This window comes from Humulus lupulus, chromosome 1 (genome assembly GCF_963169125.1).
Source record: "Humulus lupulus chromosome 1, drHumLupu1.1, whole genome shotgun sequence".
In the NCBI taxonomy this organism is placed as follows: domain Eukaryota; kingdom Viridiplantae; phylum Streptophyta; class Magnoliopsida; order Rosales; family Cannabaceae; genus Humulus; species Humulus lupulus.
In genome coordinates this window covers 44,198,858-44,223,453 of record NC_084793.1, presented here as the reverse complement: position 1 = coordinate 44,223,453, position 24,596 = coordinate 44,198,858, and the positions used below count along the sequence as shown (strand labels likewise).

Sequence of the window (24,596 nt, the reverse complement as noted above, 5' to 3'; positions counted from 1 at the left end):
TAGAGCGTTCTATGAATTCAAGAGTGCAATTCCGAGTCTATAGTGGAGTCACGAGGAATTAATAAGTTAGTAAATTTATTTGTTAGATTTATGATAACTTATTGGAGCTTGATTTCATAGGCCTATGGTCCCCATTGTACCTTGGATAAAATCATCTAGATAGTCTCAATTAATTGATTTAATTATCAGTTAGAATTATCAAAGTTGACTAGGTCAATTTTGAATAGTTTCACAGAGTTGTGTAATTTTGAGAAGAAAAGAGAAATTATGACAGATTTATTAATTAAGATAAATTGGTATCTAATTTAATAAATAAGTTTAAATCAATGTTCAAATTATAAATAATTAATTTGATAAAGAATTTAAATAATTATTTAATTAATTAAATCAATAGAAAATAATACATGTCTTGATTTTAAGTCCAATGGGCTTATAATCAAATGGGAAATTTCACGGGCCTATAGCCCATGATAATTTTGACCTAGGGCTTCAAAATGGCTATTATTTTATTGTTTTTTTTTAATTAAATTAAATGACATAATTGAATCTATAAAAGAAGTGCTTGGAGAGAAGTCATCAGTGAAGATTTTTGAGACGACAAATAAGTCATAAGTCATATTTTCTGATAGTTTTAGATTATCTCTGAACACAAGTCATTTTCTAAGCCTCTTTGTTATTTTCTCTTATTCTCTCTATATTTATCTCATGTGTTGATAATTTCTCACACTAGTCTAAGTGGTTCTAAGGATACATTGGAAGATTGTGAAGAAAATAGAAGATCGGTTCAGTTTCTTGATAATACTCTGCGACAGAGAAGATACAAGAGTTAGAGAAACTGAAGGAATGACTCTTTAATTCCGTTGCGTATACTGTAAGTATTCTATTATTTGTTTCTCTTTTAATTCAATTTTAGAAACATGTTTTAGGCTATCTCGTATTAATTTGTTTAATATTAGATATACATGAAAATAAATAAAGATCATGTATAAGCTAATTCAACAATGCACATATATCAAAATAAAATATACACATAAACACATTAAAAAAAAACACATTAAACACATAAACAAAAATAAATAAACTTTAAAAATTAAACACATAAAAACATATATCAAATTAAAATGTACACGTAAACATATAAAAAAAACATTAAACATTCAACAAATAAACAAAAAAACTAACATTAAAAATTAAAAATACATATACACATATATCAAATTAAAATATACACATAAACACATACAAAAAAAAATTAAACACATAAACATATATATCAAATTAAAATATACACATAAAAAAAATAAACTCATATATCAAATTAAAATATACACATAAATACATAAACAAAAAACATTAAACATTAAACATTAAACACTAAACACATAAACAAAAAAAACTAAACATTAAAATTAAACACATAAACACACCTACAGAAATATCAAATTAAAATGTACACATAAACAAAAAAGAAATGGTTCTCTTAAGGGTTGACTTTTGGAACTGAAAAGTTATTGAGCTCAAATTCATAAATCAATTTATGAATTAACCTTCACTAGTAAAGCTAATGGTACTTAAGGAAACAAGATATAATTGAAGAGGTTAAACGGTATTTAATTCCTACTTTAATTATGAACCATTAATAGAGAATTGAATTATATTTAGTGATTAAATCGATAGACATTTTTTATACTTAAAAGTACTCAATAAATAAATGTCTATAATTATAAGAATGCATTCTCATATTTTTAGTGGAATAATATTGAGATTAATAAATTAAGGTTATTATATTAAAGAGTTTTAATTAATAATCTAAATTTATTGGAGCTTGAAATTATAGGTCCGTAGGTCCCTGAGATGGCTCTATCAACACTATTCAAGATGAGAGTTGAAATTGGAAAAAACAAAGGAAATGACATATTTGGAAGAAATTTGTTCTTCAGGGTCAAATATGTAATTAAGAGAAATTATTTAATTAATATAGCAATTTTTTAAATTGGTATTTTAAAAATGAATTTTTAAATTATATTACTAAATTAATTAGAAATTTCAAAAATGACATTTAAACAATTAAGATAATTAATTAGTTTTATTTATTTAAATAATGTGAAAAATATTTCTGATAATTCAAATTGGATTTGAATTTGATATGATATTTATTATTTAATTAATCTAATTAGATAAGTTATCATGTTTAGATATTTTTTTGAATTAATAATTATTAAAAGAAAGTGGTTGGAACATATCCCCGAAATCAGGGATGTGTTACATTCCAACTACAGTGCATGCACTGTAGCTGCGGTGTAACAAGGTCCAAGAATGGATCTTGATATTTTATTTATTTATTTAATAATTAGTTTATAATTTGAATTTTGAATTTAATAATTCTTTTATAAATATATCAAATAGAAATTGTTTCATAATACGCTTAAGAGAGAGAATATTCTAGAGATAAAAATCTAAGCTTTTGAGAAAAATATAACATAATATTTTTTCTGTCCCTGAAAACTGTCTCAGACCTAATATTCCAAGATCTCATGAATTGAGTACATCTTGTGATTCATAAATTTTTCCCACCATACTCCATGTACCCACACATGTCTTGAGGTGTAGAGATACATATTGGAAGATCTTGGTCTAAGTATTCCAAATATTACTTCTGATTGGTGTTCGTTGGATGTACTAAAAGATAACGATGATTCTTGATTGCTCTACAACTCGTAAATCATCATCTTTTTCTTTCTCTATGATTAATGTTTTGCATATCAGTGAATTCGATTATTTAAAAGTTGTTTAAATAATTTTTTTTTGAAATCTCTGGGCCCACCACCCCATGTTTTTCGCTGCGCATATGGTTACACTTAAAACACACTCTCCCCCAATAAAAACACATATACACTTAAAACAAAACAAAAAAGTTAAACATCAAACATAAACTTATTACACACACATACACAAATATACATACCAATGACACAAATGCAAGAGAGGCATCCTGGCTCCAAAAATATGCTCCCAAATTTTTTCCCCTTTCACAAACAACAGAAAACCAAGAAAAAATTAGTAAAATAAAAATAAAAAACACTTATATACATCTATATATTTGTATATTGGAAAAATATTATATACATATATTTATATTTATAAAAACTTACAACTAGGAGAAAGAGATAGACTGGTCGGATTTAGGGAGGGAAATTTGACTTTTTATGCTTAATAGTATGGTGTAATACAAAATAATGCTAGGCATTTTTAACATTACAAAATAATGCCAAAAGTTTTGCTAGTACCCAAAATGCCCCTATCACAATTCCCCCCAATCCCCCTTTTGATTCTCCTTCTCTCTCTCAAACTCTCGGTTCAAGCTCTCCCCCGACCATTCAACTAACCAGCTCTCCCCTGACCGTTCAAGCTCTCTCTCTCAAACTCTCGGTTCAAGTCCCCATCGCAGCCCCCGTCGAAGCCGCGCTGCCCCCCGTCGCAGCCCCTATCGCAGCCCCAGTCGAAACCCCACGCTGCTGCCCGTCGTCTCGCCTCTCGCCTCTCGCAGTCTGTCCGTCATCCAAAACCCACGGCCTCTCACCGTCCGTCATCCAAAACCCACGGTTCGAGTTTTTCCATACCCAAAACAAAGGTAAGCTTATTACATTGAATTTGTGTTTGTAGTGTTATATTTTAGGATTGTTTGTGTGTATGGATTAGTGTGGGATTTTTTGTGTGTTTGTAGACTTGTGTTTGAATCTGGTTTGTTTTGGGTATGGATTAGTGTGGGTATGTTGAGAGTGAAGTCTGGGATTTTTGTGGGTCTGGTAAGGTTGCTCGATGGTGGTTCGACGAGGGTTCGACGGTGGTTCGATGCATGCTCGATAGGGGTTCGATAGGTTAAGCCGTTAAGGGTTCCAAGTTTAGGTTCGATGCTCGATGGGGGCTCGATGCATGCTCGATGGGGGGTTCGATGCATGCTCGATGGGGGTTCGATAGGTTAAGCCATTAAGGGTTCCAAGTTTAGGTTCGATGCTCGATGGGGGTTCGATGCATGCTCGATGGGGTTCGATAGGTTAAGTTGTTAAGGGTTCCAAGTTTAGGTTCGATACTCGATGGGGGTTCAATGCATGCTCGATGGGGGTTCGATGCATGCTTGATGGGTTGGGTATTTGTTGGGTTCAATGGTTGTCGATGTTGGTTCGATAGGGTAGGCCTTAGGGGTTCGATGTTAGTTCGATGGGGTAGGCCCATTATGGGTTCCGGGTTTAAACCTAAGAAATTAGATGCATGCTTGATGGGGGTTCGATGCATGCTCGATGGATTGGGTCTTATGTTGGGTTCGATGCATGCTCTAGGGGTTTGATAGGGGGTTTAATGGGTACTCGATAGGGGTTCGATGGGTGTTCGATATGGGTTCGATGGTTGCATGTATGTTTATTTATGGATTTTTCACGCGACTTTGTTTAACTGTATTATTTTTATCTTTATTTTTTGCAGATGCCGAAGTTTCTTTTACCCTTAACAGATCACTTTCCTGGACGAGTCACATATAGGGGCAATGGTTACTTTAAAACAATCAAGGACAAGTTTGAGGAGCTCGGGTTGATAGAAAGGGTGAAGGAATCCCCTTTCAAACAATTTTTCATGGCTGAGAAGTTAGACTTCTCTGCATCTCTCATACATCAATTAATGTTGCGCAAGATCCAGTGCATCAAAGAGGATGAGTTGCATTTACATTTGGGATCTAGACCCTCCATATTTGGTAGAGGCGAGTTTGCTTTGGTTACGGGGTTGAACTTCAGTTCCGGGCCATCTAAGACTGATTTGAAGAAACACTTGACTAGTGACCGCTTAATCAAGGAGTACTTTAATGATGAAGAAACAGTGAAGATAATGCATTTGGAGGCTGCTTTAAAAAATTGCACTGTAGTTGAAGATGCCTACAAGTTGGGCCTATGTTTCTTTGTTGAGGGGGTTTTACTTGCACGAGAGGGAAAGTTAAATGTCTGGATAGATTCGCTGAAGATGGTGGAGGACACTAAGTACTTCTTTACTTACCCATGGGGGAAGGTGTCTTTTAACAAGCATATGGATTCATGTAAGAAAGACATGCATCATCAGAAGAGGAGCTATGAGAAGAAGAAGGAAGTTAAGGGGAAACATAAAGAAGCAAAATACAGTTTGTATGGTTATGTCCCTGCATTGCAGTATTGGGCATACGAAGCCATCCAACAGTTTGCACGTGAGTATGGTATTAACCATGGAAACCAGTTTCTGAGGATGCTCAGTTGGTCGAGCAATAAGGAGCGTCCTATTTCGAAGGCCGACCTTGCACCGATGTTCAAGAAGACGAGTGTAAGTTCTGCTATATTATGTCAAAATAGAGTATTCTTTGGTGGTTTCAAACTAACTTAATGCTTTGTATTTGATGCAGTTGATTGTGTTGTCCATGTTGAAGCCCCGGCCTTCGGAGATAGATTATTATAGCGCTCTGACGGAGGGTGATGCTCCCTTGTATCCCGGGTTGGGCCAAGAAGAAGAGGTAGAAACTCCCACTGATTTTGAGAAGGTGGCAGAGATAGCTGCTGAGGTTGCGAAGGAAACCAATATTTTTGTTGATGGCCCTGATGATGAGGATACCCCAGTCCCCATCTGCCCCACACCCTCGGCCCCAGCCCCATCGGTACACCCCAGTCCTGATCAACCTGATTTACGGGAGGTGTTGGAGAGGTTGGAGCGAGTTGAGAGTCGTCAGGATACCATCCTAAAGAACCAGGCGGTCATCATGGATGCTGTCAATAAGATCTTGACATTCGTACAAGATCTTCCAAATGATTTTGATTCTGATTCTGACTCACTTGACCTTCCAGATGATTTTGTCTCACATGACATAGGCACTCCTCCCCCGATAGTACTCACAGCAAATCCTGAGATCCCAGGTGTTGCTATTATAGAACCTGGGGATGTTGCTGGTGTAGAGTTTGAATTGACCAAGAGGAAAAGATGCAAACCTAAGAAATTTGAAGACTACACCGACCCAACCAGAAAGAAAGCTCGTTTGGATGCGATTGATGACGTGCCATTAGTCCTCGACCCTCTAAAGAAGCCACTTGCTACACAGTACAGGACAGTCGGCAAGTGGTTGCTTGGAGATATTCCGAACAAGACGAAGAGGGATGTCCAAACTGGTGTGTATGGTCCGAGTTGGTTTCTGACGATGAAGACACCACAGTTTTGGATCGATGATGGGGTAAGTAATTTAATTAATATCTATTATCTGGTATAAACAGTGGGTTCGATAGGGGTTCGATAGGCAGGTGGTTTGGGTTCATGGGGTTCGATAGGCAGGTGGTTTGGGTGTTCGATAGGGGTTCGATAGGCAGGTGGTTTGGGTGTTCGATAGGCAGGTGGTTTGGGGTTCGATAGGGGTTTGATAAGGGTTCGATAGGCAGGTGATAGGGGTTCGATATGCAGGTGGTTTGGGGTTCGATAAGCAGGTGATAGGGGTTCGATAGGCAGGTGATTGGGGTTCGATAGGGGGTTCGATAGGCAGGTGGATAGTGGTTCAATGGGGGTTATATGGGCAGATGTTTTGGGTTCATGGGGTTCGATAGGGGTTTCGATAGGCTGATTAATTGCTTTCCTATCATTTTTGCAGCATATTGATGCGGCCAAGCATATGCTACGTAGGTGTCGACAGTTCTATCCCGGGGCGTATCGACAAGATGCTGTTGTGATGAATATTATGTTCTCACAAGTGGTACCAGCCTGTTATGATGCATATCAGAATGCCAAGGAAGCGGATAAGAAAAGGTTTTTGTGGGATTTAGATGTGATATCAATGATTACGGGAATTGACAATCAATTTCTGGCATCGTGGAAGGGAGTATACACTGTATCTTGGTGCCAGAACTACCTTCAAGCGCATTGGTTTGCAATTGAAGCCTCCATTTCTACTTGGACTCTGAATGTTTATGATTCGGGCGTGACCGTGATAAGTGATAAACAACTGCAATCGTTTATGAAGTCATGGTCTACTTTGTTCCCATCGTTGTTATTGCAGTCACAACTTTTCAAGGACGACCCTCGGTTGACGATTCCACCTGGAGCTAAAAGATGCAAATAGTTCAATGTGCACCGCATGCCAGTTGATTCAGTACCCCAAACCAAAGTCAGGTAATCAAAAGTCTAGTTTTTATTCAAGTTTTTTAAATTAAATTCTATGTTGATTTTGTTACTAATGCAATTTATGTTTTGGTTACAGTGGAGATTGTGGTGTGTACGCCATCAAGCACATCGAACACTTATTGGGTAGGCTACCACTTGACACGATTTGTGATGACAACATGGAGTTGTTCAAAATCAAATGGACAGTTGACTTATGGTATCAGAATGTTAGACATTGAACATTCTCTTGTTATATTTATTTGCTTAAAATCTAGATTATTAAGAAAAAATTTTGAGTCGAGCATCTTTTTATTAACGACCAAAATTCATTAATGACAATAAAAAAGAAAATGAAAAATAACCTTCAACTTCAAGTTTAAATAAAATACAACAAAAAATAAACTCAAAGTCGAGCTTTGCATGAGGACTTGTTGTGGCCACGACCACCACATCTACTGTACTTACGCATTGTAACTGGTTTTTCCCCGCCAGATGGCCAATGGTTTGTCCTTGGTCTTCCTAGCTTTGGCTTTTTTGGCCGACCAACTTGTTGTTTCTCTATGGGTACACCAACTACCATATTCTTAATGTCATCTGGAAGTATCCAGTCATCCTCGTTCCCAGTTGGGTAAATGGTTTCTTTGTACGAATTCCTCCATGACTCAATGGTGTAAAACGGTGAACACAAAGAGTAAAGGTTCACTCCACGCTCTATAGCTGCTGCAGCTGCATGGGGACAAGGTGTGCCTATGAGCTGGAATACCCCACATGAGCATGATTTCATCATCAAATTCACCTCAGCATCGCTGTCTGCACCAGTTACATGAAACTCGAATTGACCTAGGGCATAGACATTCATGAACCTTCCTTTGTCAGCATTGTTCGATACATTTGCCTCCATCAGGGTGGATAATTTGGTGGTAGTCTTCTCTATCACACTACGTCGTTCAGAAAACCAAGACTGTAGTGTGAACCGAATGAATTCTAAAAAAATTGTAACTGGAAAGGTTCTTGCATCCTTGGTCTTGTTGTTGAAGCTTTCAGCGTAGTTATTTGTCATTATATTGTATCGTTTTCCAGGAAAGAAAGGACGAGACCACTTATCGAAACCAATTCCCTCCAAATAGGCAGCTATAGGAGGATCCATTCGCTTAATATTTTCAAAATGCTTTAGAAATTCGGTCTTCTTCCATGCATAGGCTGCTGTCCACATCTCACTGTGACAGTGATCAGTCTTGAACTTGGCTTTCACATTCATACTGATGTGATGGTAGCATGCGTCGTGGTAGGCATCATGAAAGACAGCCTCTAGAGCATGAATAATACTCGCATGCCTATCTGACACGAAAGCCAAGTCATCAACGTCCCCAATGGCTTCCTTCAACTTCGTCATGAAATATTTTCACGAGTTGTGGTTCTCACTATCCACCAACCCGAACGCAATTGGATATAAATGACTAATCGCATCCAAAGCAACGGCACATAACATGTGGCCACCGTACTTATTCTTCAAGAATGTGCCATCCACACATATCACAGGATGACAAAATCTGAATCCTCTCCTACAAACTCCAAGGGCAAAGAAGCAATATAGGAAACGACCATCTTCAGTGACAAAATCAGTAATTGTACCTGGATTCTTTTGCTGCAACATGTGCAAGTAGGATGGCAACTTGCAATACGAATCTTCATATGTCCCCCTAACATACGTAAGTGCCTTCTCTCTACATCTCCATGCCTTTTCATAACTCATATCAATACCAAAAATTTTCTTCATATCCTCCTTTATGTTGTTTGCCATGTAACTGGTCCCATCAACTGCGTATTTGTTCTTTATGAGGTGTCCAATGACCCACGGTGCAGCTTGACAATGACCTTTTTGTCGCACTTCTAGTGAGCATGTGTGTACGCTCTTGTATACCGTGATCTCAAACATGGGGGACATTGGTTGTTTGTTCCCTCTCAGTCTCCAACAACAGTCAGGATCTTTGCATGTGATATACCACACGTCAGTACCAGACTTTTTCACCATATACTCAAATTTATTCTTCATTGCAAATAGAGCAGCTTTGGTTTTTAAATTAATCTTGTCCTCAAAAGTCTTCCCAACATATATTTCTCCCATTAGTCCACCAGATGATGAGGAATGGGTTTTAGCAGATGCCTCAATATCTTCTTTTGTAAACATTGGGGCACTCCATCTGGTGTGATCTTCTCTTGATACAATTGTCTCCCTCCACCCAGTGTTATCTTCTGTCCTAGCAGGTTGATTACTGCTTCGAGAAGGTGCTCGGCGTCCTTGAGTTGGGAGGTGTGCATGTGCAAGAGGCAGTCCTGACTCTTCTTCTACTTGTTGGGCTTGGGAAATGTCTAACTCCTCATTTGAAACATCTGCACTATAATACGAGTCATCCTCGGAACCATCATCATTATCTTCAAAGCAATTACCAACTGGACCATCATTCACATAGGGATCGTACTCATATGCCTCAAGCACACCTGTGGGACCTCGTTGTGGTATATCAAGCTGAATAGTAGCCATCGGATCAGTAATTGGAACAAAATTGCCCACCTCGCTAAGATGTTTGTAACTGCTACCTGCAGGAGATGGATCGACACTGGTCATGTCTTTTTTGTTCACACTAGGAGAAGGATCTGATATGACATTCTTCTTAACTGGAGTCACATATAAGACTACTCGTTCTTTCAAGCTTATTCCTAAGAATACACGAACTTGACGATCATTCTTCAATTGAACCGGTGCAAATGGTTGCTCGCCGCATACGTATGGAACCTCGAGTTTCAATTCATACACCTCTCTACCCACCTGAAATGTCTCGTGCAGTATGTCAAGTAGTTGCAAGTAAGTGACATCATTCTCTACTGGTATCACTTCACCTTCAGCATCCTTAAAATACCATTTCCTACCATGCATTTCCCAAACACCGTTGTAAGAAACAAATACGTAAACAGTAGAACCTGAAATAAAAAAACACAAATACAGTTAGCTGAAAAACAGATGGTAGGAAATGGTCTTTTAATGATGCTGAAAAACATGACCATCGAGCTTGCATAGAGCCTCCATCGAGCATGCACGAAATAGTGAGAATGCACATTACCATCGAGCTTGCATCGAGTAGGTATCGAGTAACCATCGAGCACAACATGCAACGTAAAAAATGATGTGCCATCGAGCTTGCATCGAGCAGGCATCGAACATCCATCGAGCATGAATGAAATAGTGATAATGCACATTACCATCGAGTACCCATCGAGTAGGTATCGAGTAACCATCGAGTACAACATGCAACGTAAAAAATGATGTGCCATCGAGCTTGCATCGAGCATGCATGAAATAGTGAGAATGTACATTACCATCGAGTAGGTATCGAGTACCCATCGAGCAGAACATGCAACCCTAAAATTGATGTGCCATCGAACCTACATCGAGCAGGCATCGAGCATCCATCGAGCATGCATGAAATAGTGAGAATGCACATTACCATCAAGTAACCATCGAGTAGGTATCAAGTTCCCATCGAGCAGAACATGCAACCCTAAAATTGATGTGCCATCGAGCCTGCATCGAGCAGGCATCGAGCACCCATCGAGCACAACACAAACCCAGAAAATTCCCAAAAAACGCAGATCGACAAAAAACCAGAAAAAGCCCAAAAAAATGTACAAATATTGCTCAGATCTATTCGAAATGTTCAAAAAGTTTAAAGGAAACATCACTAATCCAAGTATTTAAGAAAAAATTGCTTACCCATTAAATTTTTCTCCAAGATTTCTCAACCCTTACTTTGGTCTTGATCCCCTCTACAAATGGCTTTCTTAGTGGCGGTCCCTTGCTTGATGGGGTTCTACCGTGGTGCTCTTAGTGGTGGTGTGAGGTGAGGTGAGGTGAGTGAGAGTGAGGAAGAAACAAGAAGAAGAAAGAGAGGAGATAGTTGTTTTTAGGGGTATTTTGGGTATCCAAAAATGAATTGGCATTATTTTGTATTACACCACACTATTAAGCATAAAAAGTCAAATTTCCCTTTAGGGAAAAATGGAGTGGGGATTTAAGAGTTTTCAGATAGGGGGATCTAGGTAAAGGTGAAGAATATTATGTGATTTTTGGGTGGGAAGTAGGAGATATTTGATGTTTGGGTGGGATTAAGGTGAATTTTGAGAGAGATTTAGTGAGATTAGAGGGCAAAAAGGCAAATAGGCGGAGAAGGGGATTCTAAATTTTTTGGCTCTACAAGGGGGAAATGAGGAAGATGATCAAGGAATCTATATGTAACAAGATTATTAGCGATAATAAATGTTTCCCTTAATAGTGAAAACATTCGCCTTGAATATACTAAACAACACTGTTTTATATTAAGTTAAATCTGGAAATTTAACAATATTATTAGGGGCGACATGCCCCAGTGAAGATCGACCGCAAGAAATCCTCCAAAGTTTTCACAAATTTAAGAAAATATCTCTATTATTAGGGACGAATACTAGAGATGTCGCCCCTAATAATTATTCAAAAAAAAATCCCACCAAATTTTTTACACATTTTAAATAACATTTCCCACGTTTTTTTTTACCGAAATATTGGAAAATACATTTTTTGGGACATGTCGCCGCTAATAAGACCATATGTCGCCACTAATAAAGTTATAAACTAGGGCGACATGTTGCCCCTAATAAGACTATATGTTGCCGCTAATAAAGTTATAAATTAAATACTTTAGTGGAGCATTTATTAGCTGCGACAAAATTATGTCGCCACTAATAATGTTGCTCCTCTAAAACTCTTTTTTTTTTTTGTAGTGTAAGTGACTTTAGTAGTTAATATACTAGTATTATTAAATTAATTTAAAAAAATTAAAAAGAAATTGAAATATGAAAATTAGTGAAATTTACATTAATATAATGATAATAAATATAATATTACAAATACATATCACTATAGTAAAACTGTAATTTTATAATAGGTGATTAAGTTATAACTCTAAACTTTTAAAAGAAATTACAAAAGTAAAATAAATGTTATATTAATCACTATCAGACAATATTGCAAAGTTATCAATATAATATTATCACTTTATTAAAAGAAATTATAATATTCTCACATAGTTGATAATTTCGCATTTACATTTTTTTTTAAATGAATAAATAACAAAGCAGTTATTTGAATAAAGTTTTTTATTATTTAGTGTGTAAAATTTTGTTGACTTACTTACAAATATTATTTTAATTTTGCTATTTCAATTTTTTTTAATATGTCATGGTATAAAATTTATAGACAATAGTATAATTTGTTAAATATCTAATTGAAACATAAATTGATGAAAAATATTGATATATAAGTTTTATTACAATTATTTAGTGCTTCCTAATACATCTACCATTGTAATAATTTAAATATATAATGATATTGTATGTGTCTCTCCCTCCAAATCGTATAGTTTATTAATTGTAAGTTTATAATTTAAAATTATGCTTTTTATTTTGAATTTATGATTTTATAATACAAATAAATTTACAATTTTTTGTAAACAAAACTTGTAATTAGAATTTTTTTTTATATATTAAAGTTAACAACTCTAACTAAACGTGCTATCACAAAGTAAAGCACTATTACGTAATATTACATGGTTAAAGTAGGTTAACTTTTGCTATCTTTTATAATAATCATCATAATTGATTCTGACTCCTAGATTTTTTTTCAATAAATAGCACAAATATGAAATTATTCCCAATAATTTATTAATTATCATAATTTATCATTATTATCCGTCATAGATAGAAATTAGAAAGCAAAACTAAATAAATTTAGTGCCACATTTGTTTTTTTTATTTGAATTGACACAATTTACTATTTCTCACTATCGTTATATTTTAAAAATATATACATATATTATCAATAATTTTCAAAATATCAAGTTCATATTATATAAAAAATTATTTTTTGTCATTTGATTAGTTTATTTAGAATCTTTAAATTTTACAAATATATTCATAAGCAAATATCTTAATTAGACATTACAAATCTTTCTTTTACCAAACCAATATTTTTTTTTTATCATGTATACTTGCAAAAGAAAAAAAATGGTGTTAAATTAAAATAAATTTGTCTAAAAAATGATGAGAACGAAAGAATTATAAATTTTATAGCATAAATTTAACTATACTATATTAGTAACTTCACACACAAATTCACAATTTTTTTTTCAAGTTTATTACAACACTTAAATTTTATTTGATGAAAAAAATAATTGTTAGCATTATTATATTTCATAAAAGTACAAGTTGCAATATATAAAAAAAATGTACAAGTTACTAGTAATGGCAAGTATCGAGTTTACATCAAATTGATGTCCTTGTCCAATACCCACTAAATAATAACCATTGGATCTTATATAGAAAGAGAAATTTCAAGATATATGCGTTATAATATAGTGAAATTTTTTAAAATGCCAACATAAGTTACTATCCCAAATATATAAAAGTTTCAATTTTTTGGACAAAAATAACCCTGGCATTCAAACACCCCATTTTTCTCTCAGTCCAAACTCTCTCTCTCTCTTTTCCTCTAACATCTCTCATTCTCACTATCTCTCTCATTCTAATCTTGTAGATCTCGAAAAAATACCTAAATTAAAAAAAACATCTGAAACATACATTTGAGTGAAAATATATGAACCTCCAAAGTTTTTGTCAGATTTCAGTATAGAGCATCAAAATTGCATAGAAAAAGCATTATTTTTCTTAAAAATCAAGTTTTCATGATTGCATCACAAAAGTATCGTAACTTCATCGATTTTGCATTGAAAAAGCATCGTTTTGGCTAAAAAAATAAGTTTTAATGATTACATCGAAATATCATCAATTTTGCATAAAAAAAATATCGTTTTGGCCAAAAATTAAATTTTCATAATTGCATTGCAAAAGCATAGAAACACCATTGATTTTGCATCAAAATTGCATCAGTTTAACATCGAAAAAACATTGTTTTGCAAAAAAAAAAATCAAGTTTTCACGATTGCATCACGAGAGCATCATCAATGGTGTTTCGATGCTCTTATGATGCAATCATGAAAACTTGATTTTTGGCCAAAACAATGATTTTTTGATGCAAAATCAATGGTATTTCGATGCTTTTGCGATGCAATCATGAAAACTTGATTTTTGGCCAAAACGATACTTTTTCGATGCAAAATCGATGCTTTTACGATGCAAAATCAATGTTTTTTTTATGCAAAAATCGATGGTGTTTCAATGCAATCATGAAAAGTTGATTTTTGCCAAAACAATGTTTTTTCGATGCAATTTCAATGCTCTGCACTGAAATTTGACAAAAACTTTGGAGGTTTATATCATTTTACTTAAATGTCTGTTTCAGATAAATTTTTTTTTTAATTTTGATATTTTTCGAGATCTACAATATTAGATCATGTAAAATCTTAAAATTTGTATGTAGAACATACAATTTTAATAATTACATTTTGAATTATTAAAACATAAAAAATGCAGTGAAAGATTCAATGGGGGTGCTTCAATGGTGATGGAAGATGGCAGCGCCAATGGAGAGGACGATGGTAATGTCGGCGACATTATGGGAAGGTGGTGCTCTGTTGCCGTGGGGAGGTTGTGGTGGCCGTGAGTGATGGAGAAGGGAGAGAGAGAAATGTGTGTGATGTTGAATCTGATATTTTTAGGCCTATTTTTAAATGAAACGAGTATTTTTGTCCAAAATATAGTAGGGGCACATTAGTGGGAGGAATCTTTATGTTGGCATATTAAAAAATTTCACTATGTTATTATGCATAGAACATGAAATTTCCCTGTAGAAAAGTGTGTAAGTAAATCTAATGGTTATAGACTACTAATAGCATCTTTAATGGAGTGCCAAAAATGTGTTGCAATACTATATTTAGCACATCTTACAAAAAATATGACTCTAATGGTGCTAAAAAAAGTATGCTAAATTTGACTCATGCTAAAAATTGTGTCAAATTTGACACAAAATATAATATGAGCCAAATTGAACATATCAATGAATACTACTTTTTTATTTAATTTATTGTCACTAATTATTATAATTTAGTAGTTGACAATTAATGACCAACCATATATTATTTTTTTAATAATAAATTATTTGGAGTACATAATTTTGATTTAAAAAATAATAAAATAAATAATTTTTGTATCTTCTTAATAAATATTAAATGAACTCTTGACTTTTTTTGTGTTAATTTGTATCTTGTGTATTGACTTATAATTGCAAATGTTTGGTTGAATATAACATTAACTTTTTTTTTTTTTTATAAATCTGTCACAAAATTTATATTGGGAAATTTGAGTATTTATGCATAATGTAGGTGCATATATCAAAAAAATATCATTCTTTAACATCATTCCAAAATAATGCTAGTATTTGTTTGGTTTCCAAAAATACCCTTATCATTTTTTCAGCCTCCATCCGTCTTCTCTCTCGGGTCACATTTATTCTCTGGACACCATCCATCCATCCCTTATCAATTAAGATACTAATTTGTGATCTGCGCATGATTTTTTGGTTTTTTTTGCAATTTTTTAGATCTGAAACGTAAAAATTTGCAGAAAACTCGATATACCTCGATGCCCAGCTGAATGGGCCCTTAAAAATCATGATTTTCAAGAAAAAACCACCTGCCTCGATAGGTTTCGATGCAAATCAATGCAATTGATAGAAATTGCATAAATTTTCACTCGGGTGTCCGTTTAAGGTGATTTTTTTTTTGAATTTGGGTATTTTCTTGAGATCTACACGTTTGAGATATGTAAACACACATTTGAGAAGTTGAAATTTTGAAAACATACCCAACTTTGAAAATATAAGGGTATTGTTTTTGAACTTTGGTGTGTTTTCAAGCTTTCAACATCCCAAATGTATGTGTAAACATATTAGACGTGTAGATCTCAAGAAAATACCCAAATTAAAAAAAAATCACCTCAAACGAACACCCCAGTGAAAATTTATGCACTTTCTATGAATTGCATCGAGGTATGTCGAGGTTTATCGATGTGGTATCGAGGCATATGGTTTTTTACATGAAAATCATGATTTTTAAGATATACCTCGATAGAACTCGATGTACCTCGATGTCCAGCTCGATAGGCCCTTAAAAATCATGATTTTCAAGAAAAAACCATCTGCCTCGATAGGTCTCGATGCAAATCAATTCAATTGATAGAAATTGCATAACTTTTTACTCGGATGTCCGTTTGAGGTGATTTTTTGAATTGGGGTATTTTCTTGAGATCTACACGTTTGGGATATGTAAACACACATTTGAGAAGTTGAAATTTTGAAAACATACCCAACTTTGAAAATATAAGGGTATTGTTTTTTAACTTTGGTGTGTTTTCAAGCTTTCAACTTCCCAAATGTATGTGTAAACATATTAGACGTGTAGATCTCAAGAAAATACCCAAATTAAAAAAAAATCACCTCAAACGAACACCCCAGTGAAAAATTATGCACTTTCTATGAATTGCATCGTGGTATGTCGATGCTTATCGAGGTGGTATCGAGGCATATGGTTTTTTACATGAAAATCATAATTTTTAAGATATACCTCGATGTACCTCGATGTCCAGCTCGATAGGCCCTTAAAAATCATGATTTTCAAGAAAAAAACCATCTGCCCGATAGGTCTCGATGCAAATCAATGCAATTGATAGATGTTGACTGTGAATTTAGCCAACGACGTGAGAACGTCAACTACGACAACCTTCAAGAGAATTATAAACGACAACAGACAGTTTTTTATGAACGGAAGTAAATAACACAAGGTTTTTATAGTGGTTCAGCCCCGATGATCGGTAATAGCCTAATCCACTTAGAGATTTTATTACTATATTCACACTCAAGATCAGATGAACCTTGTCAACTGAGTTTCTTCAGTGTGAGATACTCCAGAATACAAAAATGGGTTTTTCTCAAGAACAACACACTTTCTCTCTCTAGAATACAGATTCACTCTCAATTTTGCAAAAAAGTCCTTTTACGATCCTCCCAAGTCCCTATTTATAGACCTGGGTTCTCAACTGATATCCCCTTTTGATCGGGATATTCTATTATTTACCTAATATTTATATTACAAAATAAACATTCAAAATATAACTGATCCCTAATTTCGAATGAGGATTGAGTGATTCCCGGATGCTTAGACCAATTCTCACTGAAGTAGTTTTCGGGCAGTTTGACGTAGCTTCTCATGCATGTTGACTATTCTTCAAGCTTCACGTAGGTCAAAGGTAGCATACGCATGGCTCTCCTTGGACCAAAGGTCAACTACACTCGAGGTATACTCCTCCATTGTGTCCGATCGGACACAATGGTTGTCTTCTTTGGCTTAAGGTGGTTCAAACCACCTTATTTGACTCCTTCAATCAAGGTCCAATATGACCTTACACTTTGCTCCTCGGACCAAGATGGTCCGAGCCATCTTCTTCCTAGCATATCCTCGTACCAACATGGTCCAAGCGCTCCTGCAGGCGTCTTGCACGATCGGGGGAGGTCATGTGCGATCGGGGGAGATCTTGTGCGATCGGGCATAATGCCCCTTTACTTGGACCTAAATGGTCCAAGCTTCCTTTGGCTAACCAAGGTCCGATCGGACCTTGGTCCTCTCTCTTCGGACCTTGGTCCTCTCTCTTCGGACCTAGGTGGTCTGAGCCACCACCTCTCCTTGGATCAAAATGGTCCAAGGTACCCACAAGACCACGTTCGATCGGGCACACATCCTTCTCCTTAGGCCAACTAGGTTTGAACCTCTTCGCTCAACCAAATGCTCGATCGGGCATTAGGCTTCTCTCCTCGGACCAAGGTGGTCCGAGCCACCATCTACTTCTCCTTGGACCTGAATGGTCGAAGGTACCTCCTATGTGTATGCTCGATCGACCACTATGTGGCTTTCCCCTTTTGAGTAAAACTTGAGCCTTATTCTTTTTGAACTCATTCGAGCCAAGCTTAACAAGAGGTCCCCTAAGCTTAGGTCCGATCGGACCTACTGTTTTTATATCTTGAACCAAAATTCATACCTCCCCTTCACTTTCTTGGACTTGGCACCAATTTAATTATATGGGTCTTTAAACTGAGGTCTAAGCCAAGCAACCCCCAGTCTAAATACTCTCTTCGATCGGGCGTATTTGGCTTGACTATCTGTCTCATTCCTTAACTGATGTATTGGGCCATTACTAAGCCAGATCACCCTACTGACTCATGCCACGTGTCAATTTCACTGTCACGTCATTCCTTTCAAATTTTTGGGATAACATTTGCCCCCTAAGTTTATTATATGATTTATTCACGTAATAAACTTTTTCTCCGCTGAAGTCATTATGAAAAATAATAACTGTTCATCTTCATGCAGCAGACCTACGATCACTGCAAAAATCCACCCATGATCGTGGAGAGAAAAATAGTCCCAGAATATCAAAGGTCCAAAAGTAAATGAAAAACCCACTTTTTTCCCTTTAAATATCTCCACCTTACATTCTCTTCTTCACACATACAAAAAATTATTCTAAAAAAAAACCTTTCATCTTCTCTCTTGGCCGAAACCCTCTCAAGGACCCCCTCCTCTTGCCGACTTCACAAGCTTAAAGGGGAGCTCTTCATCTTCAAGCATCCTCCAAGTAAAATCAAAACTCTCCAACCTTGGGTAAGTCTTCTTCTCCATGCCTCTTAGATTGCTACATTTTTTTCTAAAAAAAATGCCATGGCCGAATATGCTTGTGCCTTGGATGTTCTTGAAGTTCTTGAATATGTCTTGTTCAATGTGTTTGCTTGTTGTCTTGATGAGGTTTGTGGCATGGGTAACCCGAATTTTCCCTTAAGCTTTTAGGAATTTCAAGACATTTTTGGTATTTTGACATAAACATGAATATGGGTTTTGAGGGTTTTGATAGTGTAATGGGTTTTTAAGAACATGAAGAAAACCTTTCATTTACATGCTTTGATCTTGTTTTTTTTTTTTATGTGAATGATGGAATGTGTTTGAGACTAGGGATTTTTAGGGCTTTGTCTATTTGGTTCGGATTAGGGGTAGGCAAAGTATGCCATTAGGGGCCATTTTTTACATGGTTTTTTGCCCAGAAATTCTGGGCATACGCGTCTCTTGAGGCGTGCAAGTTCCATCTGGTTTGATCGGACCTTATGTTCGACCGGAGCCCACGCCAAAACACCTTAGCCAACGACGCCTCCTTAAGTTGTGGTTAAGTCATTAGGTTCGATCGGAGCTCTTGTCCAAGGCTGGAAGTGGTTGCTTTTCTCTTCATACCCGATCGGAGATTCGAAAAATTTCAGACAAATGTGTGGTCCGATCGGACCACACTTCCCTTCCTTGGCTTTTAAGTGCCCGAATTTTTGACAGCAAATTTCGAACCTCCCTTGACACCCATGCCCGATCGGTCCTGAATTGTTGCAGTTGCTGGCTAGGAGTTTTTTGGAGGCACGAGGCACACGTCCGATCGGACCTCAACATCTTCTCCTCGTGCGTGCTATGTCCGATCGGACGTCTTGGGGACTTCGCGTGAAGCTCGAGCGGTGGCGAGGCAGGACGTCTCCTGGCTAGAAGTTGTCCGATCGGACCAAGTGCACTTTGCTCTGGGCTCGCGTGGATGCACGGTTCCTTGACCCATGGGCTCTGAACGCCTCTTTTGGTCATGAGTACCCATCCTATCTTGGCATTCGATCGAATGCTTAGTTGTCCCTTAGAACAATCATACGGTCCTATCGGACCACATTCCGTAGACCTTGGCTTCTTTTCCTTCCAAGTGTATACCCAACCTCTGTATGTTAACTACACACATAAGGAACTTAGTCTTATAGGAAAATCCCAACAATGCCTCCTTCTATAAGCTTTAACAAGTTCAATACTTTAAGTACCTTTTAGGCACCTTTGAGCATTAAAATTATTTTTTTTTTTATATGCGTTATATTTTTATAACTTAGACAAAATTTTCCAAGTATAAAAATAACTCTTATTTTTGATGAATTTTTTCTGTATGGTTACTCACCTCCCCATTTTTTATTCATTTTTGTAGATGAATCGCTCTGACTATAGGGGAGGTGACAACCATACGGACTCCGAATCATCCGCCCCGCAAACAATCGAGACTCCCTTGAATAGCGATTCCTCACCAGGCTCGTCTACCGGTTACACTCCAGAGGATCGTCTTCACCGCTTCAAACAGATCCTCCCTCGCTCAGCTTTATATCTTCTCCACGAGGAACAGTTTCTTCGACAAGCCTCTGAGTCGACGATGAGGGTGAAGCAATTTAACAGGCTCCCTCAGGAACACGACCCGCAGGTTGCCCGCAGAGCAGTACAGAAGGTGGTACAGCGTAATCAAACCCGCACTACCACAGCTCCAAGAAAGCCTTCTCTGAAATTTGCTACCGCGATTCAGGATTTGGCTGTCCAGAAGCCACGTGATGAGGGAGAAGAAGAACCCTCCTGGTTCGTTGCCGAAACCTCAAAACTTACTCCCGCGCTATTCCAGAAACACATTGAAGCTTTAGGCTTAAGCGGGGCAAACGTGACGTGCCCAGGCTCGCACCAAAGAGCCAATAGGCCCGGTGGAAGGTACTGTGCCTGGTCCAGGCACCATGTGCATGCTGGAGCAACACTCCCGCTGCACATGTATTTCCGGTCTGTAGCAGACTACTTCAACGTCTCCCCATTTCAGATCACGCCGAATGGGATACAGGCACTCTCTGCGCTGTATATTCTTTATTTTCTGAATGGTTGGGACGAGCCCACCCCTCATGAGGTGCATTACCTGTTTGATCTTCGGACCAATCCTTCTCACAACAACTCAGGTTTCTTCCATTTCTATCACAGGCATAGGGGGGTTACATATCTCAATGGCATCTCCCATAAGTCAAACGCCGGGAAATATCATAAGGAATACTTCCTCACATTGGATATTGAGGCCAACAACTTGGCTTTTACGCGCTCGGGTCCGTTTGAGCGACCATTGCCTACTGAAGGGATGTTTAGGCGGGCCAAGAAATTGGCTAACATGAGTCTTAAAGAGAAGGATGTAAAAAAGTTGGTCACGCTGGACCTTCTCCAGATGGTGAGTCTGGTGCCATGTGAGCAGGATCTGGTGGTGGAAAGTACCACCGGGGAGAACGACACGCCTGGTCAGTCTACCGAGGGCACAGAGCAAATGACTGATCGGCATTCTCCTGGGCCTTCTCCGCTTTCCCGTAGACCTGGTGACTTAGTCATTAGAGAGCCTGATCCTCAGCGTAGATCTTCTATTCCCGCTCAACCTGGGAAAGGAAAAGCTATCCAGGTTGAAGGGGAACTTAGCTCATCCTCGGACGACGAGGATGAGTTCCTTGATCAGATCTTCAACGCAGGTAACACATGCTTAGTGAAAATAGGCATATTTTTTATAATTGGTAATTAGAGAGTATCACAATTGTAGTATACACTTGCATATGTTTCATTATGTTTATTTCTCTAACAATCTTGTTTTTTCATCCTTGGCAGATTCAGACATGTTCAGAGATTGCGTTGCTTCAAAGAGGAAAATTGGTGATGGACGTGGCTCTACGCCTCCACAGAAGATTCAGAAGGTAGTACCGCCAAGTCAAGGGAGGCAACCTGGGGGACCAACTACACTTCCGCCATTGACCCCCTCTTCCCTTCCTCCTTCTGCGAGCCTAACTCCTACTCACCAGGGTAGTTCGAGTGAGCTTTTTCGTGCTGTTAGCGACCTGGGCAAGGGGCTTCTTGAGGATATTGGCCGTGATGCATCGACGCTTCAAAGCCTAGACTCCTACCCTCGACTTAGTGTCGAAGTTGTCTTGAAGAGAGGACTCGCTCAATTGATGAAGGTAAGCATTTTTCCTCGAGATACTTTGTTATTAGTATTTTTACTTGTATTAACTTTTTGTCTTCCATGCAGTCACTTGTCACCATTGGTCATGCTCAGCTTCGAGCCGTAGATTACAAGGAGCTGATCAAGGTGCAGGACGATCAACTGGTGGAGGCCAGGTCCAAGCTGGAGCAAGCAGAGAGAACTATAGCTGAACGGGACGAGTCTCTCAAAAAGCAGGCTCAAAACAATGCTTCCTTGACAACTCAATTGGAGAAGCAATCCCTCGATATTAAAGAGTTAGTTCGAGACAATGAGAGGTTGATTAGCGAGAACGAAGAGCTGAAGCAAGAAAAAGAGCTTGACTTGATTCGCTTTGAGGAGGCCAGTTTTGACTGCTTCTATAAGGTCTGGAAGCTGAACAAGCCTCTTAATCTTGATTGTTTCCCCAAGGAGGCCCAAGCAGAGGATCTTGCCAGATGTGAAGCAAGAGCCGCTGAAGAAGCTGTCACCCTCCTGCACTCGCCCCAACCTGCTCTGCTATATCATTTCGAGCGAGAGGAGCAGTTGATGCAGAGGAGGGAGTCGATCAACCCTCTAGAGGAGCTCGCCTGTGACTCCCTCTTATAGTTTATCACAGTCTACTTTACTTTGTATTTTGTTGCTCGAACTAGTGAGCTATTTTGACATTTAGCACTTTACTCTTTCCTTGCTGACAATTTCAAACTTCTAAGTTTTTATTGTGCATAGCAAAGTTTTTGGATGCCTTTAATTTCACATGAGAATTTAGTTTTTTAACTTAGAAATTTTTACCATTCCATAAGTTCACACCAAATATACTTCCTCATGCTCTTATTGCTCTAACTTTTTATGAGCGTAAATGTCTTGTTACACGAATATCAGTTTTTAACTTAGAATTTGAAAAATTCTAAGTTACTTAAGCTTTGTAAAACAAGTTAGCTTAACGGCTGTTTTAGACTCCTAAACTTACAAGTCAGCCCAAAAACAAACATATTTGCTCGTGCTCTTATTGCCTGTGTTGAAATACATACCAGTATACCCTATGTGCCCCCCAAGTGATTGAGGGTGGATAAATCCTTGATCACTTACTACTTGATCGGATTTGTTCGAGTAGTTACTACTCGTGAAACACATGAAATATACGAAAATATATCAGTAGTTGACCACTACATAAATATTATCTAAACGTTGGTCCTCCATATTATGATACCGACCAGTTGAACACTGTCCAGTACATTAGTTTTTAAAAGACCTGTTTTGTTTAAATTATTATGACAGTACACTGCCCAACAAAAATAATCAACACATATGCAAAGTTTGTAGCAAGGTACGACCACAATGCGTGTGGTCTCTTTTATTACTCGTAATAATAAATGACAAAACGTGTCTAACAACGAGTTCCAAACAAAATAACATTGTTCAAAATAATGTGACTGGGTAGCAAATAACCAGTTCACAAACAAAAAACTTAAATAACAAGTTAAGCACTTGATACAAAGCTACTACTCTGCAAGTAGTATTTATTGATAATATTTTCTCAAGTGCTCGCCATTCCAGTAGTTTCTGATTAGCTCCCCATTCAATCGAGCAAGCTTGTAAGTGCCGGGCGGTAAGACCTGTTCAATTTGATATGGTCCTTCCCAGTTCGGTCCTAGCACACCAGCTGCTGGGTCTCTAACAAACACCTTCCTTAGGACTAAATCTCCGACCTGGAACTTTCGATCTCGCACTCTGGAATTGAAGTAGCGTGCCACTTTTTGTTGATGAGCTGCTACTCTGAGGCTTGCCTCCTCTCTTCTTTCTACGAGGAAGTCCAATGATTCTGCCAACAACTGATGGTTCTCCTCTTGGTTGTAAACGGTCCTTCTATGAGAGGGTGGATCTACCTCCACAGGTAACATGGCTTCATACCCATATGCTAAAGAGAATGGGGTATGGCCAGTTGCCGTCCGAGCGGTAGTCCTATACGACCAAAGGACTTCTGGTAACTCATCTGCCCAAGCACCCTTAGCTTGTTCCAGGCGCTTCTTCAAAGTGTCCTTCAATGTTTTGTTCACTGCTTCAACCTGCCCATTGGCCTGAGGATGGGCCACCGAGGAGAAACTTTTGGTGATGCCATGCCGAGTGCAAAAATCGGTAAATATGTCGCTGTCAAACTGGGTGCCATTGTCAGACACTATCTTTTTAGGTAGACCATAGCGACATATTATATTTTTAACAACAAAGTCCAACACTTTCTTCGATGTAATCGTGGCTAATGGTTCGGCCTCAGTCCATTTAGTAAAATAATCTACTGCGACCACAGCGAATTGCACTCCTCCCTTTCCTTTGGGTAACTTCCCGATCAAATCAATGCCCCATACTGCAAAAGGCCACGGACTTTGCATTTGCCTCAAAAGATTTGGTGGTGCTCTGGGTACCTTAGAAAATCTTTGGCATTTGTCACACCTTTTCACATATTCCATAGAGTCTTCGTTCATAGTAGGCCAGAAAAATCCTTGCCTCAAGATCTTTTTAGATAGACTCTGCCCCCCAGCATGATCTCCACAAAACCCCTC

At 37.5% G+C, this 24,596-nt stretch overlaps 2 protein-coding genes across 2 annotated transcripts; one reads left to right on the top strand and one right to left on the bottom strand.

Moving 5' to 3' along the window:
• Positions 1-9,111: 9,111 nt before the first annotated feature.
• Positions 9,112-10,410, bottom strand: LOC133814245 (uncharacterized). Its single transcript, XM_062247236.1, has 3 exons — positions 10,269-10,410; positions 9,884-10,128; positions 9,112-9,135 (listed from the first exon to the last, which is right to left on the bottom strand). Exons 1-3 carry the CDS (start codon positions 10,408-10,410, stop codon positions 9,112-9,114), a joined length of 411 nt encoding a protein of 136 aa, XP_062103220.1.
• A 10,800-nt stretch (positions 10,411-21,210) lies between these two features.
• On the top strand, positions 21,211-22,647 carry LOC133814229 (uncharacterized). Its single transcript, XM_062247222.1, has 3 exons — positions 21,211-21,442; positions 21,690-22,036; positions 22,108-22,647. The coding sequence occupies exons 1-3, from the start codon at positions 21,211-21,213 to the stop codon at positions 22,645-22,647; spliced, it is 1,119 nt and encodes a 372-aa protein (XP_062103206.1).
• Positions 22,648-24,596: the final 1,949 nt, after the last annotated feature.